The 23,305-nt window shown below is 47.6% G+C and overlaps 2 protein-coding genes across 8 annotated transcripts in view; one reads left to right on the forward strand and one right to left on the reverse strand.

The window, feature by feature from the left end:
• The first annotated feature begins 1,962 nt into the window (after window positions 1-1,962).
• On the forward strand, window positions 1,963-18,495 carry WNT8B (Wnt family member 8B). 2 transcript variants are annotated; one of them, XM_054070980.1, is made up of 6 exons: window positions 1,963-2,049; window positions 7,801-7,834; window positions 9,119-9,257; window positions 9,501-9,626; window positions 11,537-11,679; window positions 12,101-18,495. In XM_054070980.1, the coding sequence occupies exons 1-6, from the start codon at window positions 1,991-1,993 to the stop codon at window positions 12,656-12,658; spliced, it is 1,059 nt and encodes a 352-aa protein (XP_053926955.1). In that variant the 5' UTR covers window positions 1,963-1,990; the 3' UTR covers window positions 12,659-18,495. The 2 variants fall into 2 exon arrangements, with proteins under 2 accessions (XP_053926955.1, XP_053926956.1); XM_054070981.1 differs by lacking the exon at window positions 1,963-2,049 and adding an exon at window positions 5,852-5,867 and having other exon boundaries at window positions 7,800-7,834.
• SEC31B (SEC31 homolog B, COPII coat complex component) overlaps window positions 18,037-23,305 on the reverse strand; it is a 36,682-nt gene continuing 31,413 nt past the window's right edge. For all 6 annotated transcript variants that reach the window (XM_054070976.1, XM_054070979.1, XM_054070974.1 and 3 more), the window contains 4 exons: window positions 22,629-22,775; window positions 22,099-22,215; window positions 20,619-20,690; window positions 18,037-19,892 (listed from right to left, as the gene is read on the reverse strand). In XM_054070976.1, the coding sequence (XP_053926951.1) occupies window positions 19,713-19,892; window positions 20,619-20,690; window positions 22,099-22,215; window positions 22,629-22,775 (516 nt within the window). In that variant the 3' untranslated portion in view covers window positions 18,037-19,712. The remainder of the gene's footprint in view (window positions 19,893-20,618; window positions 20,691-22,098; window positions 22,216-22,628; window positions 22,776-23,305) is intronic.

Genomic DNA, 23,305 nt, shown 5'->3' on the forward strand with positions numbered 1-23,305 from the left:
CCTTTCTACCCCACCAGTACTGTCCCAGTGGCGTTGAGCCCCCACAGGACAGCATCAGCCTCTGCAGCTACTCCCTACACCAGTCTGAGGCAGCATTTTCTGGCAGGGAGAGCACAGCCACACCCAGTACTTGAACTGGGCCACAAAAAACGTTAAACTGAGCCAAACATCACAGCATTGAAATTCTATTCTAATATAATAAAATACTAAATAAGGGTCTGATTTCCCTCACCTTTCAAATCCTTGGAGGCTTTTCTCAGTGTATGTAACACCTTGGTTTGTAAAATGCTCACAGCTCCAGGAGCTCAGGCTTTAATTAGTAAAAATACCATCAGCCCTTGCTGTAATAGGATGCAGCTGGGAGGCACAGGTGGACCTTGGATGAGTTGCTGGCAGCTACTTTTTCTCCTCACCTAGGTGCTTGCAAACCAACGAGTCTCCACCACAGTGAAGGGTCTTGCTGGCTGGTTTGGCAGTCAGGGCAAAGGCAGTGTTTTGCCAGCAGTGCCCTCTATGTTGTGTCCTACTCCTGCCCAGCTGGAGCTCCCTGGCTTGGGCAGAGCTGGTCTTAGCATGACCAAAGTCCATCCCAGAGTAAATTTCTGTTGGGTGGGTTTCCCTCATTAAGACTATACAACCCAGGAGGGACTTTCATCTGCCTGAGCTGGCCTCGACCAAAGCTCAGCCTCCAGCTAGCCCTGCCTGATGGTTCAGCTGTGGAGGGATCATGCTTCCCTTCAAATTCTGCCCTGGTCCAGCCCTTCTGCCAAGCAGTGGCACTTCAGGTGAAATGAGTTTGACTGGTTTCAGCCAGTTTCACATTGTAGCTGATCACATCCACAGCATGAAAATCAGTTATGCAGTGTAGGGAAGATGCTCCTACAACTCTAGAACAGAGTGGTAAGGCTGGCCACGTTGACCCGGGGCTGGCTGGAGTATCTGTGGTTGGCAGAGTAGCAGTAACTAGGATGTCCCACATGGCTAGAAGGGATACTTCTAAGTAGCTCCAGTACCTCTTGGCCTGGGATAAGCACTCAATGAGAGACTCCCTCCCATGGACTTTGTTTGAAAACCCAAAAGAAAAAATAAGGGAGAAAGGGAAGATTTAGTCAGAGGCCTTTCTTCCAGGGTCAGGGTTGAATGTTGCAAACAGGAGCTGGGAAGAAAGTCGGTCACCAAGATGAGGGAGGAGAAGATGGAAGCAGGAACTGGGCCCAGCTCCCCTCAACCTTCTGGGGGATACTGAGGCAGAGATGATTTTAACATATCTGTTTCATAGTCTTCTCCCTGAAGCATGCTGTATCACCTCCAAAAAGCAGCTGTGGGTCACCCAAACCCAAGCTTTCATCTCAGAGCTCCCAGAGCACCCTAGCTCCAGCATAGTCTCCAAGCCAGGAGGTGGTGAAGGCATGCCATTAACAGCCCTTCCAGTTGCCTTTGCAGGGGATGGAGAGGCAGGGCAGTGCTGATGAAGACTGAATCTAGTGATTACTTTAAGGGATTTGCTGTCTCTTTCTTTATCCCTTTCGCTCTCTCTCTTTTTCTTTTTTTTTTTTTTTTTTTTTTTCCCCTTTTCCCTCCCTCTTATCCCTTTCGTGGTGCATTTGTCTTCAAGGAACCTGGGGTGTTCTTTTCATCAGTTCAATCTCTCTCTGGCACTTGAGTCCTGATTGGCTGAAGGACTTAGGAAAAAAAAATCTTTAATTAAGTAGATAATCTCTTCTTAGGAAGTTCTGCGGCTCCATTTCACCAACCCCCTTTAGCTCTTACGTTAGGATTGGTTACCCTTTGCAGAAGTTGAGATTCAGGGGGCATATGCCTCTTCACCACTCTAGGAGCACTGGGTGGAAAATAACTCCATCTCTTCCCTAATTTTGTTGTGTTTCTTTTTTTTTTTCCCTTTTTTTCTCTGGTGGTGGTTGTACCCAAGCTTTTTATTTTTCTTTTAGGATCTCCATTTTCCCTTCTTTGTTTGGATTTTACATTTCACATGGACCCTTATCTGTGCATCTTCTTCCTCACTCCCTTCTTCCCGTCCTGCTGTGCCTGGTGAGTATTAAGAACACCTCAGTCTGTGCCACAGGCAGGTGCTCTTCCTGGACACCTTAAGGTAATTCCTCTTCACCTTCCTTAATGTCCCCTCTTTTCCATTTAGTTAGTTCTGGTCTTTAATGGGACCAGATATTTAACTAAGTCCCAATACACCCATTGAGACAGAGAGGCTAGATCTAAGAAAGTCCCCTTTATCCTCTGCACCTCCTGACAACAACTTAGATGGGCCAGATCCTGGGCTGGGGTAAAATAGAGTAGAAGAGCAAATGTGCAGGATCTTGCCCCTCACTTCCAACTGGGAAGATAACCCAATAGGAGATCCAGGGATTGGTGTTTTTCCAAAGGCTTGGAGTCTGCTTGTCTCTTGTCTTAATCCAAGCAAGAGGGGCTTCTCCCACGCTCCCCAAAGAGGACAGTCCCTGATTAAGAGCTCAGAGCCAGCAGGGGTGACTTAGACCTGCAGGAGCATCACTCTGGATGAGCAGCCTGAGATCCAGGCTCCTTGGCAGGCAAAGGGTCAGGATTAAACATATCTGAAATTAATGTATTAGGATTTTCTGGGGAGAGCTTTCAGTATGTAGATTACTGGGGCTTGGTTCCTAACCAGCTGCATCCCGTCAGACTTACGGCCCGATGCACAAGCCTGTGTTCATCTCCTGTGGGCCATCTCCTGTTATGTGGTTTTATGTTTATTTCCAGAAATGTTTTATAAGGGTAAACAGAAAGAGATTACACTTGCATCAAATCCCATATCATTCCTTGTGGAGTTGTTCTATTCCATGCTTAACTGGAGACGGACTCAAATGACCTAGCTCTGTAGATATTTTGTCCTATGTGATTTTTACGGAGTAGCCAAAATTTATTCTCTATTTCTGTGATGCCCTGGGAATCTGCTCAATTGGTTACAGACTTATCTCTAACAGCAAGGAAAGTTTTCTCCCATTCAATTACTAAAGTGCCCTGCCTTCCTCGTAGTGGATTTCTAGGGTTATAACTGTGGACGGAGAAACCAAAATTACAGAAAGAGAAACTCAAGAGTAAACAGGAATTCTTTCCTACTAGTCTGGCAGTGAAATTTATGTTCTTTCAAAGATTTTCAAAGGTGCAATATTTTGTATATGTCTAAATACTACACAGTAGCAAATTCAAGATAAATTTCCATTCAAGAATAAAGGGAATATGTGCATTATGCAGAGAGGCTAGGCAAGAACTCATGCTGATTTTAGTTTGCTGCTCTTCCTGTGTATGTTTCCTGCTTTCCTCAATATAAACAGGTTTAGAATACATTAAAAGAGAAAAAAAACCCCAATATCTTAAAGAAATGGTTCAAAGAGGAGAAATGTCAAAACACAAAGTAGAGCTAAATTCAGAAATCCCAGGCATTTTAAATAGAAGCTGGATGCCTACATTCCCTGTCTGACTTTCAGAAGTTTTTATCTAAGAGAAAACTTTATAGATCAAGATAGCCCTGCTTTGCTCTGCAAGCTGCTCATAGCTCATGATTTCCTGAGAGAAAGGAAAATTGCAAACTTTAGTCAAAATCATGATATTACAGACCCTATCCCTTAATTCTTGTGGAGAAAAAAGCAGAGTTCGTGGGAATCACGCAATAATCCTGCTTTCAGTTTTTGCTGGTCTTCTTTATCTGATCCAACAGCTAAAACCACAAGATTCTTTTCTCCTGTGGTTTAATCACAAGAAATGGGAGCGGGTGGCAATACAGATAAACAATATTTTGTACATTTTTGTGGGTACTTCTCTGAGTAGATTCTGCCGTGTCAGATAGGCTGAATTGTTAGTGTGTTTCTAGATGAGCAAAATGTAAGGGTTGCATTTGGGAACTGAAAACCAAATAAAAATATAACAAAACAGAGAGAAATGAAGAAGCTCAAATTAATGAGTGGTCTTCCAGACATCTATCTTGTGGTAATGAGGTAAAAATCTAGATCTAATGCAGCAGCTTGTTTCTAAATGGTTTTCTTACACCTCAGTTCTCGGGTTGCCCTTATTTTCCAGTGTTAATGGTTTTCTAATAACTTGGGGAAGTTTGTACTTGAGAAGAAAACTCAGATCCGAAGTGAAATTGTATTAATTTTCTGTATTTACAATAATGACAATAAAGACCTAAATATAGCTTTATCATTTTCTAAAGAGCTGAACCAGCAGCACAGTAGCATGTGTGGGTGATACGGTATTAAACAAATATTTTAATAGGAGATTTGATAAGGCTCTCGGGTCATATTCAACTGAGGAACAGGGTGCTTTTATTGGTTAAAGTTGTAACTGAGCAGAAATTATCATAATCTTATTAGCATCTGATATGTGTAAAATATAATGAGACAGCTGCTTGGCGGAGTTATTTGCTTTTGGGTTCAATACAACTATGGCAGATAATTCCTGCTATAAGCATTCATTAGCTTTGAGATGATTTGTTAACAGTGGATGTAATGAAAGTCACTCATCCTAAATTTGCTTTTTACCTGGATGCATAGAGTTGCAGTGAGGGAAGCAGCATCCCTTGAGCTGGGAAGGAGGCTGAAGAACTTGGCAGAACTCCTTTCTGTACCTACTAAGGTCTGTCTCTGCTCAAGTTCAGTCTCTGTAACACTGTCCTGGAGTTTGTAGGTGGAGGGAAAGGATTTTAGAAGATAGCTAGAAACCCTGTAGGCGTTCTCAGAGAAAAGAAGTAATTTCAAGCATTTCCTTTCATATGTGCAATTTCAAAAAGTTTTAAATCAGTGTGGTGGCACCAAAATCCTCGGAAATGGGCTGGTTTACACCCATTGTGGATGCAGTTAGCTAGTTAGTTTAGGATTACATTCTACTTTCCTTTACAGTGGTATGGAAAATTAGTATAAATAAATTGATATAAACATACACACATACACACATACATACATAAATAAATAAATATCACACTACAGAGATAAAATTGAAGAGAGATTCATTTTCATATTGGTTACTATTTGCAGCACAGAGATAACTGTAGTGGCATTGTCAATACTGCACTACATCCTTGAAACAAGTGGCATAATTATTCTCTCCCATTGATGGAGATTATATCCAGAAAAAGAGATGCATTTTTCTTAACTAGCTCATGTAAGCAAAGACAAAATGCACAGATTTTGTCTCCATTATTATCTTTCCTTCCCTTCTCAGTATAAATAAGAAAAAATTCAGCAAGCCTCCAGCCATACAAAAGTCCCATCTCCCCTTCTCCTGAATCCACTCACAGCTGTAAGAGTTAAATATGGGGGTCAAGTGTGCCAGTCTAAGTGAATCCTTTAGTTGTCCAAGTCCTACAAACCGGCCCAGCAGCGTGCCTGCCTGTTGATCAGAGAGCTCAAGGAAAATGCTTTCTGTCTCTCTGACTTAATAAAAATGTTTAGAATATCCTGCTGGGAAATTGCTACTGTACCCTTTGCTCAGCTGCAGATCCTGAATTGGGATATCCTGAACTTGGCCTTTTTGTGAACCTTTCGGTTTATCCTAGGAGGAACAGATCCTCTGTTTCACTGCAGTTATGTCAATTGACACCTGCTAGCAGACTGGTTTGCTGTGAACCCTGAACTTGTGGACTACTGTTCTCTTCCTAAAGCCACACTCAAACATCTTCATGTTTTTAATCCAAGATTAGGCCAACAAGGGTTTGAAGCAAATCCTTCTTGCACAATGTGAATTTGGCTTTTCCTACTGAGGCAGGAAGCAATGCAGTTGGGATGTCTGTCTTGTTTTTGTCAAAAAAGCAAGATAAGAGGACTTACAATTCTCTAGATTTTGCCTACACAGGAGCATTTTACAGTTTTCTCACAGCTGCTGCCAGGGTCTCAGATTCACACTGACACCATCCTGAGTGTGGTCCCCATAGCAAAGTGTTTAAAGGCAAAGCAAAGGACAGGAGGGAAACCAGATGGAAAAATGACTTGTTCATGCTGCTACCCAGTTGCATTAGGATGGGGACCCACAGAGTTTACACAGTCTGAAAAGCCCAAGGTTCATGGCCCTGTGTGATTCAGGTCACCCGATGCTCTAATCACTCGGCTACAGATGCCGTCTCTCTGAGTCCCAGGAAATATTTAATTAGCTGTACAATGCAGAAGCAGCTCCCAAAGGAAAATTCCTCTGCAGAACAGCCATCGACTTCGTGCTAAAGTACCTAAGGGGGCTGAAGCACAGCTGAGTCTGAGTCCTGGGCCTTGAACAAAGGGAAAGGATCTCCTGCTCTTTCAGTGCCATGCCACAGCCCTCTCCCTCCCATTTTGACCCAGAGGAATCTTTCCCAGTGCAAGATTCATCAATATGGACACATTTCCATCCCCTCAAAATTTAAACTTGCCCGAGTGAAACTATGCAAACTAGTTTTCCCAACTGTTTCTAAACTACGAGTAAGAGGAAAGACCAGGTGTGCTGAGGTTTTGACCAAGTTATATCCTGTCTGCAGTACCACTACGCTCTCTCCCCTGACTTGGCATGGTAGTGTCTGCTTTTTTTTTTTGCCTTTGCTTGAGCCCACCCTGGGATGCCTTCGTACTCTCTGTGCTGGATTTATAGCACAACTGGACAGTGTCTTTCTCTCCTTTACTAGGCATACCTGTGGCTCCAGGCAACTTCACTTGAAAACACAGAGGGAGGAAAACCCATACCCTAACCCGTGCTTTTCTCTCAGGCAAGGTCCACCCATCTACTGGGATTTTCAGGGAATGAAGAGGAGCTAGAAAAGCAGTAAGCATCACTGCATGGCAGGTAGCTCATGCTCCACTGGGGGATGATCAATATTTGAAGCAGAACATGATCCCAAGAGGAGCTGAAGAGCCTAGTTTTTCTTGGTAGATGCTTTATCTTTCACCCCGCAAGGTCTCAATCCACTCATGTCAATCTCCAGTCTCAATGTCCTCTTCCACGCAGAATGTAGGAGTTACTGAGCTATAGAACAAAGAGACTTGCAGAGCTCAGGGTTTCATGAGCCGCAATTTCAGTTTCTTAAAACAGACCTTGGCAAAGGTCTCACAAATACGCACCTTTGGAAACTGTTCATTTCAACTGTTCATATTTCAGTTGGAAAACACCAGAAAATTTAATTTTGGTTAGGATCACCTCACTCATGACCCCAATCCTCCCCATACAGGGCCCTGCAGGATAGGGAAGACAAGCGTGTTTGTGCTCAGCCATCACCTTAATGTGATCAAGAGGAGAGCATGGACAACCAGATTTGGCAATGCAGGGAAACAAGAGACCATAATCTGGGGGGATGCTGCCAGGACACACACTGTGAAGGAGCAGTAGTGTGACCTCCTTCCCTCAGCATGGTCCCACAGGGAGAGCAGTGGTGGCACACAGCCCATCTCCTGGGGCTGCAGAAGGAACCAGGGTCCTCCCAGGGCAACACTGCCATGAGATAAACTGAGCAGCAGCTTGGTAAGGCAAAAGCAATGCTGAGGGAACAGGAAAACCCTAAAAAAATGGGGGATTGGATGAAAGGCAGCTGTGTGGAAGAAAGCAAAAAGAGGGAGGAGGGAGGGGGTTGCAGCCTGGTACAGCCTGGTTGGAGGAGTGGGGTGAGGGAAACAGAGAAGGCACCCTTCTTGTGTGCACGGAGCACCAAAGAGAGACAAGGGGAGAGACTAAAGGTGCCTGCAGCCAGGAGACAGGCCCGCTGCGGGGGGTGAGAGGAGATCCCTGGGATGCCTAGCATTCCCCAGACCCCTCCACCGTCACCCCCTCCCTTCTGACACTGTCTCTGTCTTCCAGGTCAGTGAATAATTTCCTGATGACGGGCCCCAAGGTAAGATAAATCCCTTTGATCTCTGTCCCTGATTCCATTAAACCCGGGAAGGGAGTGAGAGGCTCCTCCTTCCTACTACTCCCCATCCAGCCTTGGCCAGAGTTCTCCTCACACCGAAGTTGCCAGCAGCAAGGCAAGGAAGGCCAGGAATGAACTGCTACAAACTACAACTCCCCAAATAATCAGCCCCAGGTATAGTTGGCCTGAAGTCCTGTTAAGGCAGTTGTGGCCAGATTTTGGATATTTGTCTACAGCACCAGCTGAGGATCTCATCAGTCATCTCTTGCTTTCTGGTGATTAGGTTAGCATCAGAACGCACATTCATCAAGCTGGAAAGGTGCTTTCTGTAGGCCCTGCAAAACATACTTCCCTGAGGAGCAGGATCCTGAAGTGCCAGGATCTCACTCAGTATTTTTGACTCCCCTCCTCCTTGTACCCGTCTTTCAGAGGCTTTTTTTCCTAGCCAGGACAAGCCGTAAAATTCAGCTGATTTTTCTTACTGGCTGTTCCCCAGGAACACTTCCAAACCCATTTAGCTCTTTCTACAGTGCTCAATGCTATGGCAGAGCACCCTTGCAGAAAGCACTGGCTTTTCCCTCAGGGCTGCGGTGAAGGAGAGAGCAGACTGAGGCACCTGCTGGCCTGGAGCTCCCTGGTCTCTGAGGAGAAGGCTCCACCTCCTCTCATACTGAGGAGATAAGGGGTTCCCCATTAAAGGGGCTGTCTGGCCCATCTCTTTACATGGCTAACAGCCAACAGCTTTGCTTGGCCTTCTATGCTTCCGGAGGTTCAGGCTCTAAACCAGCACAGCAGCAAAAGCATTTCCAGCTGCTGCTGCTGGCAAGTTCCACTCCCTCGAGGAGCCAAGCCTGAGACACCTCTTCAGCTCTGTACAACTTGTCTCTGTAAGATGGCATGCAAGTTCTTTTCAGTTGCACAGCAGCCTCATGATGTTTTGTGCTGTGCTTCTCCATCCATCTAGAGCCCGAGGCAGCAGGACTTACGATATGCAAGGCAGGAAAGCTACACCTGCATCAGCCCCACCACTGGGGTGGGGGGGGGGGAGGTGGCTGGGGCTACACCAGCTCTGCACTGGCTGCGATGGAAACTAGAGCTCCTGAGTGACTCTCCTAGAAGCAGCCCAGGGACATTCCCAGCCTGTCACCCATGGGGCTGTCCCTGCAAGCTGGCCAATGCATCCTGACACAGTTTTTAAAGTTAATGCTGTGGAGGCTGAAGCCGGGCACCTGCCATCACCCTCCTGACCTGCTGCTCTTCTCCTAGGCCTATCTCATCTACTCCAGCAGTGTGGCAGCCGGGGCACAGAGTGGCATTGAGGAGTGTAAGTTCCAGTTTGCCTGGGACCGCTGGAACTGCCCTGAGAGGGCACTGCAGCTCTCCAGCCACGGTGGGCTGCGCAGTGGTAAGGAAAGCATTGGATACCACTACTGGGACCCCCTTTCTACAGGTTAGAGACCGTGGGCCCCTCCTCTCTTCCTAAGTGCCTCCTTTCCTTCCCCATCCTGGAATTTCATTTTCCCAGGAATGCCCAGGAGGGAATCTTTCCAGGAAGCCACAGTCACCTGCATGGCAGGATTCATTTCTAACATTGGTCTTGCTGTGAAACCTTTAGCACGTCTGCTCTCCTTGTATTCCCACTTGACAGCAAATCGAGAAACCGCTTTCGTCCATGCCATCAGCTCTGCAGGTGTCATGTACACACTGACCCGGAACTGCAGCCTGGGGGATTTTGACAACTGTGGCTGTGATGACTCCCGCAACGGACAGCTGGGTAAGGAGAGACAAGCTGCCATCCCTCTCTCACATACCAGGTGGCAGGAGACAGCTCTGCTCCTCTCCTCTGCTGAGGCCTGCCGAAACAACTTCTCCTCTTGATCACAGCACTGGAAATAATGCCCAGAGGAGAGCTTTGCCTGGCTCAAACCAAAGTAGCTCCGTGGAAGTTAATGGGGTCACCTGCAATTTACACCACTTGAGGCTGAGCTCTTGACATTTTCCAATGCTTTCTAATGAGCAGAAAAGTAGAAGGGGGTTGCAGTTTCTGTGGTTCAAATCAAGAACAATTCTGTTTAAGCTGCTGGAGAGAATGACTATGTCACATGGGCAGAGGAGAGGATCTGATGCCATGCATCAGATGGCAGGTGTGGTCAGAGCAGTGGTGATCAGGAACCTTGGGCCTTTCAGGATGGCCCCAGAGGAAAACTACGAGGAGGGAAAGAAGGATGGCATTCATAGAGCCCTCTAGCATTTGTCAGTGTGGCAGGCACATGAGAGCGCAACCAGGGGAACTACTGTGGCAGCACACAGACTTCACCCATCCCTATCACAGTCATATCGAGGCTCACAGCCACTAGGGAACCCTAGGTGGGGAACCCCAGGCTGCACCTCTCCATCTCTCTACTCAGCTTTCACTGAAAACATTGATATTTTGGTTATTTGTTTGGAATAGAAAGAAGTACAATTTCAAATTATCAAAATCTTTCAAAAGCGTTTCCCCACACAGACACACTGGGCAGTCTGCACGTACCAGTTTATGACAAACTCTTCTGCGGTGCCTAGTATTTAGTAACTTGCTTTATTGGCTAATTTTAAAACAGCCACTGCTTATTCTGTGTCCAAGGTGTGGGAGAGCCCATCTCTAACAGAGCAAGGAAATTTTTGGGATTGTCCAAAATGATGTGATTCAATTCTAAATGCCACTGTGCTGAATCCAAGTTGGTGAAAGGTTTCCATTCTCCCTTCATTTCCAGTTCTTGATTTGGACTTCATCATCTAATGCAATTAGCCACTTCCCATGAGACACCTCTACCTTTCCCTGGTACAGAGGACTGTGATGCTCTAGGGAAGACTGAGGAAGGCCCAGGTGTTTCAAGGAGAAAAGAGGCACAAGGCCATTAAACTACAAGATATACCACCAATGCATGTTAGGGTCAGAATATTCTAGATTTCAAATCTTTTTTTCTCTAGGAGAAAAAAAAAGCAAATCGCACGACATGTTTCCAGTTAGCTGAGCTAAATTTTTGAGCTCCCATGTTAAAAAAAGTTAAAAAAATTTAAAAAAAGTGCCTCAGTGTCTCATTGTACAGTTTCCCAGTTCTGTTCTTTTTTTTGTTGATGATAAATGCAAACCCAGACCATTCTGAGATGCCCAACGTCAGCCTGAGATTTTGGGTGTAACAAAAAGAGGGCTTCCACGATATATGTGTGCCAGGCCTGGGTTCTTTACAGGCAGAAAGGAATCTGTTCCCTCTAGCCAGGATGCATGCAGCAGTTCGCTAATCCACATTAGCAAGATGCTGCCTCTGCCTGTCAGATTGAGCTGGTTCAAAGCAGGGTTTGAGGGAAGGTGATTAAAGATCCAAGGTCTCATCTCTATAACTGCTAACATAATAACCCACACCTTCTGAATCCTTTTCTAGAAAGCCTGGAAATCCCTGGGTTTGTTGCATAGGACATACCCCTTTGCTGACTACATGAACCACTTATTATCCAGGCCTCAGCAGAAATGGCATGAGCCCAAGGGGTGGGAAGGCACGAGTATCACGAGGCAAAAGGCTGTATTTGCCCCACAGCCTCCATTGCTTCCCACCACTTCTGAGACCCTTTCCTGTCCTCACAGCCACAAGCCAGGCAGGTGAGGGGCTGGTTCCCTGACAGCGCACATCTTATCTCCTTTCCTAGGGGGGCAAGGCTGGCTGTGGGGAGGATGCAGCGATAACGTGGGCTTTGGGGAAGCCATTTCCAAGCAGTTTGTGGATGCCCTGGAGACTGGACAAGATGCCAGAGCTGCTATGAACCTGCATAACAATGAGGCAGGTAGAAAGGTGAGCCCCTTCCTCCCTCCAGACCTAGCAATACCTACCAGATTTACTCTGGCCATTTACTGTGAAGAGTCATGATTTGTAGTAGCTAAAAGCACATGTCCAGAAGAAACAACTGCCCTGCTGAGGAGAAGGGGAGGCATGGTAGCAATACTGACCTGATGAGTAGTGTTTGGTCTAAGGTAGCACACGTTCTGTGATTACGCCGTTAATGGCTTCTATTGTCTTCTTTCTCCCAGTTCAGAGAGGAGAGTGTCTTAGAGAAGCAGATCTGAGGATTTAAACAAACCCCTGGGCAGGGCTACTGCGTAGGGTGGGTCCATGGCAAATTCCTGCAAAGGCCTGGAGCCACACTTGTCCATGCATTGCAGAAATGACCTCTCTGGACTTTTTCCTGAATTTCCTCTCTCCTTTCATCCTGTAGGCTGTAAAAGGGACCATGAAGCGGACTTGTAAATGCCACGGCGTGTCGGGCAGCTGCACCACCCAGACATGCTGGCTGCAGCTGCCCGAGTTTCGGGAGGTTGGCACTTACCTCAAGGAGAGGTACCACAAAGCCCTAAAGGTGGATTTACTGCAGGGGGCAGGGAACAGTGCTGCCAGCCGGGGTGCCATTGCTGAAACCTTCAGCTCCATCTCCAAGAAGGAGCTGGTCCATCTAGAAGACTCTCCTGACTACTGCCTGGAGAACAAGACACTGGGGCTACTGGGCACAGAGGGCAGGGAGTGCCTGAAGAGGGGCAAGGCTCTCAGCAAGTGGGAGAAGCGGAGCTGCCGGCGGCTGTGTGGGGACTGTGGGCTGGCGGTGGAGGAGAGGCGAGCCGAGATGGTATCCAGCTGCAACTGCAAGTTCCACTGGTGCTGTGCCGTGCGGTGTGAGCAGTGCCGCAAAAGGGTCACCAAGTACTTCTGTGTCCGCAAGGAGAAGCGAGAACGGAGTGGGGGTGGTGGGTCCAGCCGCAAACTCAAGAGAAAGCTCTAACTCAACTCTACTTCTCCATAGTCCTGTCTGCCTCTCTCCTCCTGCTTTCCCCTTTTCCCCAGCAGCCCCCAGCACCATTTCCCTTAGGCTTAGTTTTGTCTCATTCCCAATACTGCCTCACTGGAGCTTGGGCAAGGCAAAAGAGCTTGCATGAGCTCCTAGGCCTTGGCCATACAGGGCATTTCCCATCAGTGTAGTGGGTGATGACTCCTGGGAAGACCCTCAAGTGTTGACAAAATAGGTGAGATCTGGTTCCTTCAAGTCAGTCACTCTATCCAGTAACTGTGGTTTTATTCCTGAAAACACAGCTGGTCTTGGCTCCTGCTCTCTTGAGCTTCTTTATTCCCCAGGCAAGCACCTGCTCTGGGCTTTTGAGTGAGATCAACCCTTGAGGAAGCTTGAGGAAGCATGAGGAAGCTGAGAGATGGCACCAGCAGACCTGGGCTGCTCAGAGTGGTGATCCCTAAAACAGAAGCAGCTTCTATTGTGCTAAAAAAATAGAGACACTAAAATAAATTTTATTAAGGCCTGCACTCTGAAGGAAGAAAAAAAGGTGTGCAACTCCTTCCTGCAGCAAGCCAGCTTCCAGGTCCACAGCATCACTTCCCATCCTTTGACAGCTTTGCTAAGCTCTCCAGTGTTTACTTTGCATTTGAGATGGCAGCAGCAGGACTGAAACTGCTGCTTGACTTGCCCATTAAATAGCTGTCCAAAAGGAGTCCCATCACTTGCTTTTTACGTGCTTTCTCTGTGTGTTCTATGCCTCCAAGTCCAATCTCCCTTTCAACCCCAGCATCCCTGCCAAAGCCCTTGATTGATGCCATAAAGATGCCCTCACACTTCTCCAGTGCCTCTTCCCTCCTATGTCTCTCCCCAAGAGAAGCTGCCAGCTAAGCCCATTCCCCACCTCCTGGTATACTTGCCAAGCACTCTTACCCTGTCAGCTAACTAACTAAATACTTCCTCCTAGTCTAAGAAAATGTCAGTTACTATTTAATGGTATTGTAAATAGGAAAGTGAAGCACTTTGAAGTTTAATTTATTGCACAGTTACTGTGATGTATACATAACAGTTTTTCCTCTACTCTTATTGTATATATTTTTTTAATAGGCTAAGCAAGCAGCAGGAAGATTCAGTTGGTGCATCTCTGTTCCCTTGCCATGGTTGGAGTAGGGAGGGAAGATGCTGTCAGCTGCAGGGCCTGGGGAAGCTCACTGCACCATCACAGCAACCTCCCCTAGGCTGTGAAGTTATCGTCTACTTTGCTGTTTGAAGTGTTCTTTAGACAGATGAGAAGCCAGCAAAGCTAAGTAGCTGGCCCTTAGACCTGTCTTTGTACCCAATGTTTGTAAACCAATAGTAAATGCAATAAATCAGTAGCCAAGTGCTTGCAAAATGCTGTTATGTCTAAGTATTTGGGTGTTTTTTTCATCCAATTCTATATGTGGATCTATGCAGTTACAGTTCTGGAGACTAAAACCCAGCTGTTTACCCATCCATTGACCAGTTCCTTCCACATAGCACCAGCGCAACCCCTGCCAGAAGAGGAAAGGGCTTGCTCTCTCCTTGAGCTTGTCTGAGGTTGAATCCAACGGCAATGCAGCTGCCACAGAAAAACAGGGTAGGAGGGAGGCAGACAGGGGTCCACTTCAGAGGTGATACATTAAAGACTCTCAGTAGTTTGTATGTGTCTCTTAGTTATCAAACACTCCCTCAATCCCAGGACTACTTTCCTGTTTGTGGTGAATTTGGACCTATGGCAAGCTGGCGTCTCACCAGTGCAAGAACATTCATGTCAAGCAAGAATCTGGCCCCTCAAAAATTGCAAGGAACAGTCTTGTTCCATTCACACAAAAAGTTGAAACACTTCTTCACACACAAGCCACCAGCTCGTTTCCCTGGTGCCTCTGCCAGCAGTTCCTCCATCTCTTTGTGGACAGGAAGGCAAAGAGGTGGTCAGGGCCTCTCACCCAGGAGGGAAAGCTCCAGCATCGGCTGGCTTGAGGACTGCTGCACGGCAGAGAGGACAGCTTCTACCTCCTTGTCCCTCTGTGCCACCCGTTTCACAGACAGCTGGAAACAAGAAAATGAGAAGACATGGAAGCTGTCGCCCATTTTACTCTCCTTCCCCAGCACATGGCAGCCTGTGCTATCCTGTCCCTCTCTGGTGACATTATTCAAAGAATCATAGAATAGTTTGGGTTGGAAGCTCATCTAGTTCCAGCCTCCTTGCACAGGCAGAAACACCCCACCAGACCAGGCTTCCCAAGGCCCCATCCAACCTGGCCTTGAACACTTCCAGGGATGGGGCATCCACAGCTTCCCTGGGCAACCTGTGCCAGTGCCTCACCACTCTCGTGAAGAAATTCCTCCACATGCCTACCCTAAATATGCCCCTCTCCAGTTTATACCCATTGCCCCTGTCCTATCATTACAAGCCTTTGTAAACAGTCCCTCCCCAGCATTTTTGTAGCCCCTTCAGGTACTAGAAGGTCGTTATAAGGTCTCCTTGAATCCTTTTCTTCTCCAGGCTGAAGAACCCCAATTCTCTCAGCCTGTCAACCCCACATGGTTGCCCAGCGAAGGCTCTGCCCACTGGGCACGGTGATGCCCGCTGGTGACGGGACGCGCGGGGAGCATTAGGAGCCGGGGCCCCAGCACCACACGCTTCTTTTTTTTCTGGGAGAAAATGGCGACGCCGCAGCTGCAAAATGTGCTGATCTCAGCAGCGGGTTGGAGCCCAGAGGGGTTCCCCCTCCCTGGCACAAGGAGCCCTTAGTGGTAAAGGCACTGCTGCCATTGTGTGGCAGGATTGGATGCTTCCACGTATTCATTTCGGTTTAATGAAGGCACATTCCTCAGAGGAGAAATATTTACATTCAGCTTCCCAGGTGGTCACCTTCGCCCAGATGACACACAAACAGGCAGCCCCTTCACTCCCTTTTCCAATCCAAACCTCTTCAGAGGGCTCAGGGAGGAGGGGAGCAAGGGGAGGGGGGCTACAGGGGGAGCAGAATAGAGAAGGGAACAAAATGCTAATGAATCAGCTAGCCAGCCCTTTTCCCCTCCCCTCTGTGGAGTCAATGGAAAGTGTCATTTCACATGCTAATCCCCCTCCGCTCTCTTCACAACACCTTTTCCGAAAAGTGTTTGGGAAAAGTCCTTGTGGCCCGTTTACAGCTCCCTGCCGCTTCGGATTCCTTCTTGTCTAAGGCCGTGGCCCCGTGTGGGTCTCTCCCTCCAGCAGGGCTCCTTACAAAAAAAATCTCAACAAAGACTTTGGAGTTCATCAGCCTCCCACTGAAATTCACAGCTGCTGAACAAACTAATCCCCTCTCTTGGCCTTTCTTCCTTTCAATGAGTTCTTGGCTTCAAAGACACTTTGGGAAAGGACTTTGTGGGGACTCACACTGCTCCCTCAATAGAAGTTAGTGCAAGCATTATCTTCAGAGCAAGTGGCTTTACAAACAAATACTGCCTAACAATCTCTGCCCCTCCAGCTCCCCCAAACACACACAAGCCTAGCCTGCAGACATGATGTTATCTGCAACAGGATTAGAGCTCTGTTCTCTATGCCCAGGGATCTTTTCCTACAACCCCCCCCAATTCTTTGTTAACCCAAAGGCCTTTTCACCCAACAGAAAACACTTTCTCTGTCGAGAGGTGTGGGGATGCTGCTGTAGCATGTGCCCACACGGAAGAAGGAAGCGCTAAGCAGCCTCTGCCCATAGACCAGGAGCCAGCAGAGACAGTGCTAGAAATGAAGAAGTGCTTCCCAGTTGATCTTGCAAGGATATATCTCACACCACGACCACAGTGACAGGGCTTCTGCCACAAGCCTCTCAAAAAGAACCTTGACTGGGTCACTTCAGTTCCCCCTTGCCTGGTTTTCCTAACCAAGAGTTTTGGGGGATGATGCTCACTGGGGTAAACCTGAAGCAAAACTAAGCAACAGTGGGACAAAGAGGTAAGCAGAGGACGGACTCGTAGCAAAGACAGGATAAACGCCAGTCTCTGCGTGAGTCCATGGGTAGTGGAGGCTGTCCGTGCTGGACAGAACTGAAGTCAAATGCATCTGAGAAATAAATGGAAAATCTGCGCTTATTTCTCAGGGGTACAAATGGCCTCAATTAAAGAGAGGCAGGGCCTGGACCGCACAGGGTACTATAACTGGATCCAGAAATGCAGACTGTAGGAAATGCCAGGCTTCTCAAATGATCTCAGAAAGCTAGGGCTTTCCTTACACACTTACTAAGCAAACGTATGCCTCTGGGGATACCTGCTCACTTGTACAACATCAGAAAAGGCCATAACACAAGTGCTGCCTTTGAAAATCAGCTCGCATCTCCCTGAACGGGGACAGCTGGGAAGCCAGACTGGTTGCTAACTGCTCCAAGAGTAGGCTGTAAAAGCTCTGCAAGACTCCCTTACACCTGGTGTTTGCCTCTGCCAGCAGCAGAACTAACAAAGCCTGGTTTCCCCCAAATGCGTGTTGTGTTCATAACACCCCAAAACTCTCATAAAACCCAGTCCCTTCCTAACAACAGCCCTTCAAGTCTTCCCCATCTAAACAACCTTCCTCAACCTTTACTGCCTCTCAAGTCCTCAAGCCATAAGCCCGGTAATACAGTTCTGCACACTTCAGAGTTTCATTGGTGCTGACTGGCTGGCCTGTAAGTACATACGAGCCAGCCAGCTGACAGCAAAAACAAAACAAAAATTTGTTGAGATTAAATCAGTCTTTTTGCAGAACCTGGTGTGATTCCTCCCCAACTTTATCTCAGTACTGATGTCTCGCTTCAGCCTTCTTACCTCCTTAAAAGCTTAAATAAAATCAGCCTTCTTACCTCCTTAAAAGCTTAAATAAAATTAGCCAGCAGATTCAGAAGTAATTAACTAATGGTAAGTACTGACAATTAAATAGCATAAGTCTGATTTCCACACAGGTCAGATCCTCTACCTAGTTTAGGTGGCATGGCTTCAGTGGCATAACATTGCTTTCCAACAGGAGAGGATCTCTTCAGGGGCTCTTTATTTACTGACATACTTCCAACTCCCAATGTCAAGTATAAAAATCGCCAACACCGCTGTGATTCGCTACAAGAACCTCGGCCATCCTGGGGACCTTCTTGGATCTGGAGAAGATCAGTTCTCTGACCCCGCAGCCTCAGGGAAAGGGTAAGGCCTGAGGCCTCACCACACCAAGTGAGTTGCTGCTCATGTCAGTAGAGCCCAGATTCAAGTTTGTCCCACTCCATTCTCAATCCGCCCCCTCACCGAAGCTGGTAACTCAGCTCTCAGTGGGTGGCCATGCAGACTGAGGGAAGTCCCCTGCAGCCAGAGGTGAGAATCCTCTGAATAAAAAAAAACTAGCAGCATCACAAAACACAGCTTTTATTTCATTGTCCTGTAACCTCTCAGTGAATCAAACCGCAGCAACAGAAACACCACAGCATCAACAAGGAGGCACTTTGACCTGGAAAGGAGAGAATGAGACATGTCCTCTCCCTCCCTTCTCCGATTCTCCTCCCTCCTAAGTCTCACGGTAGAGCAGCTTGATTCATGCAAGTCGGTGAACCACAGGCCCATGATGGCATTATCACTCTAGCAGCAAGCAGAGGAAGTGGGATCTGGCTGCAGCCAAATATTGGGGAGGAGCCTTGCTCCCAATCTAGGGCTCAACAATTACACTGCCTGGTTAGAATTAAAGAAGGTGATAGAGAGGAGGGCAAGGAGGGAGGAAGAGAGGTAAAGACGCACACAGAGACAGATATGCCCTAAAATCCCACCTGCCTTCCCAGACTTTTTCCTCAGGACTGATATGCTTCATTGATCTATTTTACCCTAGAGGAAATGCCACAGTGATGAAAATCCTCAGCACAGTCATATCCCCAAGACCTGACAGCATCACCTCCTGCAGCATATTCCTACCACCACAGTGCCGAGGGGCCTTTGAGAACCACTTTTGCATGTGTCCATTACTGTAGGTGTGGTGCACCAATAAGCTATATCCCCCTGCTCAAGTCTAGGCTGGTCAGAGTAGCTCGAGGGGATTCTTTATGGAACCTCAACAGCCTCTGCTGCTCTTAAAGTCCCTAGATTGTCTGAAAATCCCAATGTAGGCAGCCTTTAGACAACACTAGTGGGCAAAAGGCCAACTGTGCTAACATAAAAGAAGTGAAAAAGGCCAGAAGCCAGAGGGGGCAACCAGCTCTGGGAGGGAGCGCACAGAGCAGTTCAACCTAGCATACCTGAATGGAAGAGTCCCAGGACTTAGGAGGGGGAAATCAGTCCTGGGCCTGCAACATAAAGAGCTCAAGGCTGTAGTTTATGTGGGTGTAGGGAGGCAGGGTGGTGGTAGCGTGTGAGATAAAAAGAAGGGGGAATAGAGGGTAAACAGGAAACTTTAATGTGAAAAGAGAGGACTGGGTGAAGAGAGAGAACCAGAGCTAGCCCAGCGTGGGCTGGTAGTTAGCCCAAGCTGTAAGCAGCATATGGGTGCAGAGTGGTGGGAAGATGAGTCAAGGGTGAGAATGAAGAGAAAGGAGGAACCAGAGGAGAGATCTTCACTGAAGCCCAACAGAGCAGCAACATCCCAGCTTAGGTCCCAATGGAGCCCAACTATCACTCAGGCAGCTTACACTGCAGCAGGGAATAGAGCCTGGGGCTCTCCCATCTGGTAGCACTGCAGGTGCCAGCGCTGCTTGTCTCCTAAGAAAAACCAAAATCAACATCATCCTGGGAGGTAAGGAGTTTCCCCTTAGTGCTGGGGATACAGGGAAGAAGGAGGATCTCTGTGCAACCTGGACAGCCTGAAATGGAGATCTCTCAGCTGGGAAGTGGCCTTAGATTAGCAAGAAATAAGAGAGAGAAAGAACAGTCTCCAGAAGTGGGCTGTCTGGAGAGATGGGACCAGGCGTGATGGCCCAGCACAGTTCCAGGCACTGGCACAGACTTATTTCTCCAGAGTCAGGACAGTCCACAACCTGCAGCACATCAACAGGTGAGGGAGTCCACCAGCTTTCAGTGTGCACTGTTCCAGCTGCTCCACACTTTACACATTCAGCTTGCCAGCAATGGTCATAAGGACTTTGAGGATGGGCATGAAACCAGACACTTCGCTGAAACTGCTGCTGCTCACCACTTGGGTGTGAACCAGCAGGCCCTGTTGGTAGTTCCTAGCCTCAATGCAGCGGGCAATTTCATGGAGACCCATGATGATGGCTGGAGAGAGCTGTGGAGAGGGAGCAGAAATGAGTCAGCATGCTCAGCACTGTAACACAGGCCCCCTCCCTCCACAACCTTCCCTCCTTTTCTCTACCTCATCCTCTCCAAACAGCGCCCACAAAGTTAAAACACTAGCAGGAAGGATAGCCTGCTTCCTCCTTTAGCCTACAAACACTAATCTAACACCCAGGCTGGGTTATGGTGAATGCAGGTCCCAAGTAATGACAATTCGGCATTAACTGAATACCTGATGTATCTAAGGAGGTCAAAGTTTCATCTACCACAGAATCCTGTCTCTGTTCAGGCCTAATATGGACAATCAGGGAAAGGGTATATGTTAAAAGGATTCTTTCCCTGATAGCTATCCCTCCAGCAATTGGCATTAGCAGCTTCAGAGTTTTCTAAGCCAGAGGTTATACTAGATTAACACTTGACAACTACCTCCAGTTGCCCTTTCCCATCTGGAACCTCTCTATCTGCCAGTATACTTCCTGGGGGTAAAAGCATCCTGCAAATACCCTGTCCCCCCAGCTCTTTCTTACACTATGTCTGGGACAGGGTTAAGGAAGAAGAGATAAGGCTGGCTAGATTCAAGATGTATTACAAGGTTGGACACTCCCCTAGCTTTTCTAATAGGATATGTGCTGGCAACAGTGGGACACACACCAAGGCCCAGTGCAAAGCTAGGATCAGGAATCTGGCTGGACTACATGGAACAGTGGTGTCTACTTACCACCTGTTCACGCAGCTTCTCATACAAACACTCCAGCCGCTGCAAAGCATCCTCCAGCTTCCTTCGGGTTTTCTGAAATGAAAGAGGTATTGCTAGCTCTGCCAGACCTTCAAAGCCACCTCTCCTAGAACCAAGCTGTTCTCACTCAGTCCTTCTCCTCTTCTTTTCTTTCCACAGCACCTTACAATACAGTTGTATCTCATCCTCCACCAGCCAGGGACTGTGATACAATTCAGACATGCGCACGCACACACACACGCGCGCGCGGGCACGCATTCCCCCGCCAAAACAGGAAGCTGGATTTCCCCCTTTGCCTATTTCCCAGTCTAGGCATTCCTCCCTTCTGCCAGTGCTTGCAGATCACAAGACAGAGCGACTACTTCCAAAGCTTAAGAAATATCCACTAGTTCACCTACAGGGCATTCAGACAGCCTCACCCAGGCCAAGCCAAGCAACAGCTTCATCTTGCTGTCCTTGAGGAAAAGGGAGAATATCCTTCCCAGTTCCAGGTAATTACCAAGGAAAGGGCCTGAGTACTTAAATTCTGGCGGGACTGACACCACTAACACCACCTTGGATCACCCACTCACAGGCAAGTTATACTGTGGATAGAAATGCCTGGCTCTGGGCAATGCTAGGACAGGCCTGGCAGCTTTACAAGCTCAGATGCATTGCACTGCTGTATCAACGCAGCTCTTCAACATCCACGTAAGCTGAGTATTTAAGCCCAAAGCAACGGGCCTTTCCGTCCATAGAGGGAACCTTTAGGTTACCTCCCAGAAATTGTTGCACTACATTCTCGGGAAGCACAGAGCAAACATGCCGAAGGTGCTGCTATACACAAATTGTCTGACTCTGGGTTAGCGGTTCAGGCTCAGTGCTCATCCCAACACTCACTAATCAGACATGTTCTGGAAGGTTTCATGGTACCTCCAAGGTCTGGGAAGACTTAACCTAACATGATGCTGCAAATACACTTTTTCTGCTTCCAGACAGTCTGGCCTGATACATTCATGCAATGTGACACATACGCCAACAGCCTTCCAGGAAGCAGAGTGGAGAAATTACAGTGACTCAGACACAAAGATGATCTAGTTTCCTCTTCCAGCCAGGATATCTCAGCCTTTCCCTTTAAGGTCTGATGATAGCTGGTAATACCAGATCTGCAGGAACTATCTATAGATCAAGCCACTGAAAAAGGAAGCTGAATTAGCTGGGTTGTTTCTTCTATTTTCCTCAAAGAAAAGAGCCAGAAGGACAGAACCATTGCTCCAGAGAAGCAATGGGAAGCAGTGGATAAATGCCAGAGAATGTACCTCAGTTCTCAAGAGATGGACAAGCCTATGGCCTAAAGGAAGGAAGCAGGTGAATATTAACTCGGTTACAGGGGCAAGACTCACTTTCTCTTTTCCCAATCAAAAGAAGGAAGCATCTGTCAAACATCTATGATGGCAAAAAGATCAGAGAAGAGAGAACTTACTGGATCAGTAGCGACAGCAGAGCAGCGTTGCACCAGCCCTTCAAACGTGGCCTTCAGAGCTTGATGCTCAGGAGGCAACTCCTTCCTTTCAACTCTCTCCACTGGTAGCTGGTGATACTGACAGAGAGAGAAGCAGGGGAATGAATGTAACAGGAGCATAAGAGGCTAGAGCAGGTAGATTCCCCTCCTGCAACTATGAACAGAAAGAATTTCATCCCTTCACAAACCCAGACAATACCTGGAAGCAGAATCAGATTATCATCTTCAGGCTGTGGTATAGCTAGAGGCCTCTGTTGGTTCCCAGCTCCTAGGAGGTTGACAGCCTGCCTGGTCCCCCTCCCTCTCTCCCAGCTGCACCCAAGTGTCATTTTCCACCCTGGAAATCCCTCTAACATTCAGGCAGAGATGTCTAATAAGGGCTAGGCAGCATCATAAGCCCTGCAGCTTATAATAAGAATCTCAAGAGCTGAGTTGTTTTTCTACTTGACAAGCTGCTGTTGGCTGGGGAACACACTACTTTCCCTAGGTACCTGCAGGTTGCCTTCCTTGGGTGCTCCTGGGGGTGACTGACCAGATTCTTGCAACCTGGACAGCTGAGGATGGATCCCTTGGGGCTCAGTGGGCACACTCATTACTGGAGCTGTGATGGGGGGTGGAGGAGTAAATTTCTCAGGCAACTGTCAGCAAAAAGAAAGGATTAAAAAAAAAAATAATCAAGAAAACCAAGTCTGAGGAAGGAAGGTTGGTTACACTCTCCACAGCCAAATTCAACTTCTTTTCTAGCTTGCAGTGTGCCCAGTTCTCAACATGATGTGTAATGCATCTCTGTTCTTTCAGGCCCCTGACTCAGAGCATGAGGCCTTTCCTCTTGCATCCTAGATGAACAGTCAAAGCAACAGCAAGAAAACTCTTCTGGAATTGTTCAATCAAACAGATCTGTTGCCCCTGAAAGCATCGGTTCTCAGAAAGCCGCCTTGGCTGTGCGACGGCACGAGTCCTGAATGTAGAGATTAGCAACAGTAAAGTGTCCAACAGAGCAAGTGTTGGGGAAAATCCCACGACATGGGGGGAGAATCCTCTTGCAAACACTTCATCATGCCCCTACTAAGCCAGAGAGTCAGGAGAGATTCGCTCCGTCAGGGCTAGATCAAAAGGAGATGGCTTTAACAAGAGGCTAATCCTGTTGCAGTGAGCACAGCCTGAAGCA

This window comes from Cuculus canorus, chromosome 7 (assembly GCF_017976375.1).
Source record: "Cuculus canorus isolate bCucCan1 chromosome 7, bCucCan1.pri, whole genome shotgun sequence".
In the NCBI taxonomy this organism is placed as follows: domain Eukaryota; kingdom Metazoa; phylum Chordata; class Aves; order Cuculiformes; family Cuculidae; genus Cuculus; species Cuculus canorus.

Coding starts and splice junctions, on each gene's coding strand:
- WNT8B (XM_054070980.1), top strand. CDS start 1,991: ATGGACCCTTATCTGTGCATCTTCTTCCTCACTCCCTTCTTCCCGTCC. Junction 7,835..9,118: donor TCCTGATGACGGGCCCCAAG/GTAAGATAAATC, acceptor CTCTTCTCCTAG/GCCTATCTCATCTACTCCAG. Junction 11,680..12,100: donor ACAATGAGGCAGGTAGAAAG/GTGAGCCCCTTC, acceptor TTCATCCTGTAG/GCTGTAAAAGGGACCATGAA.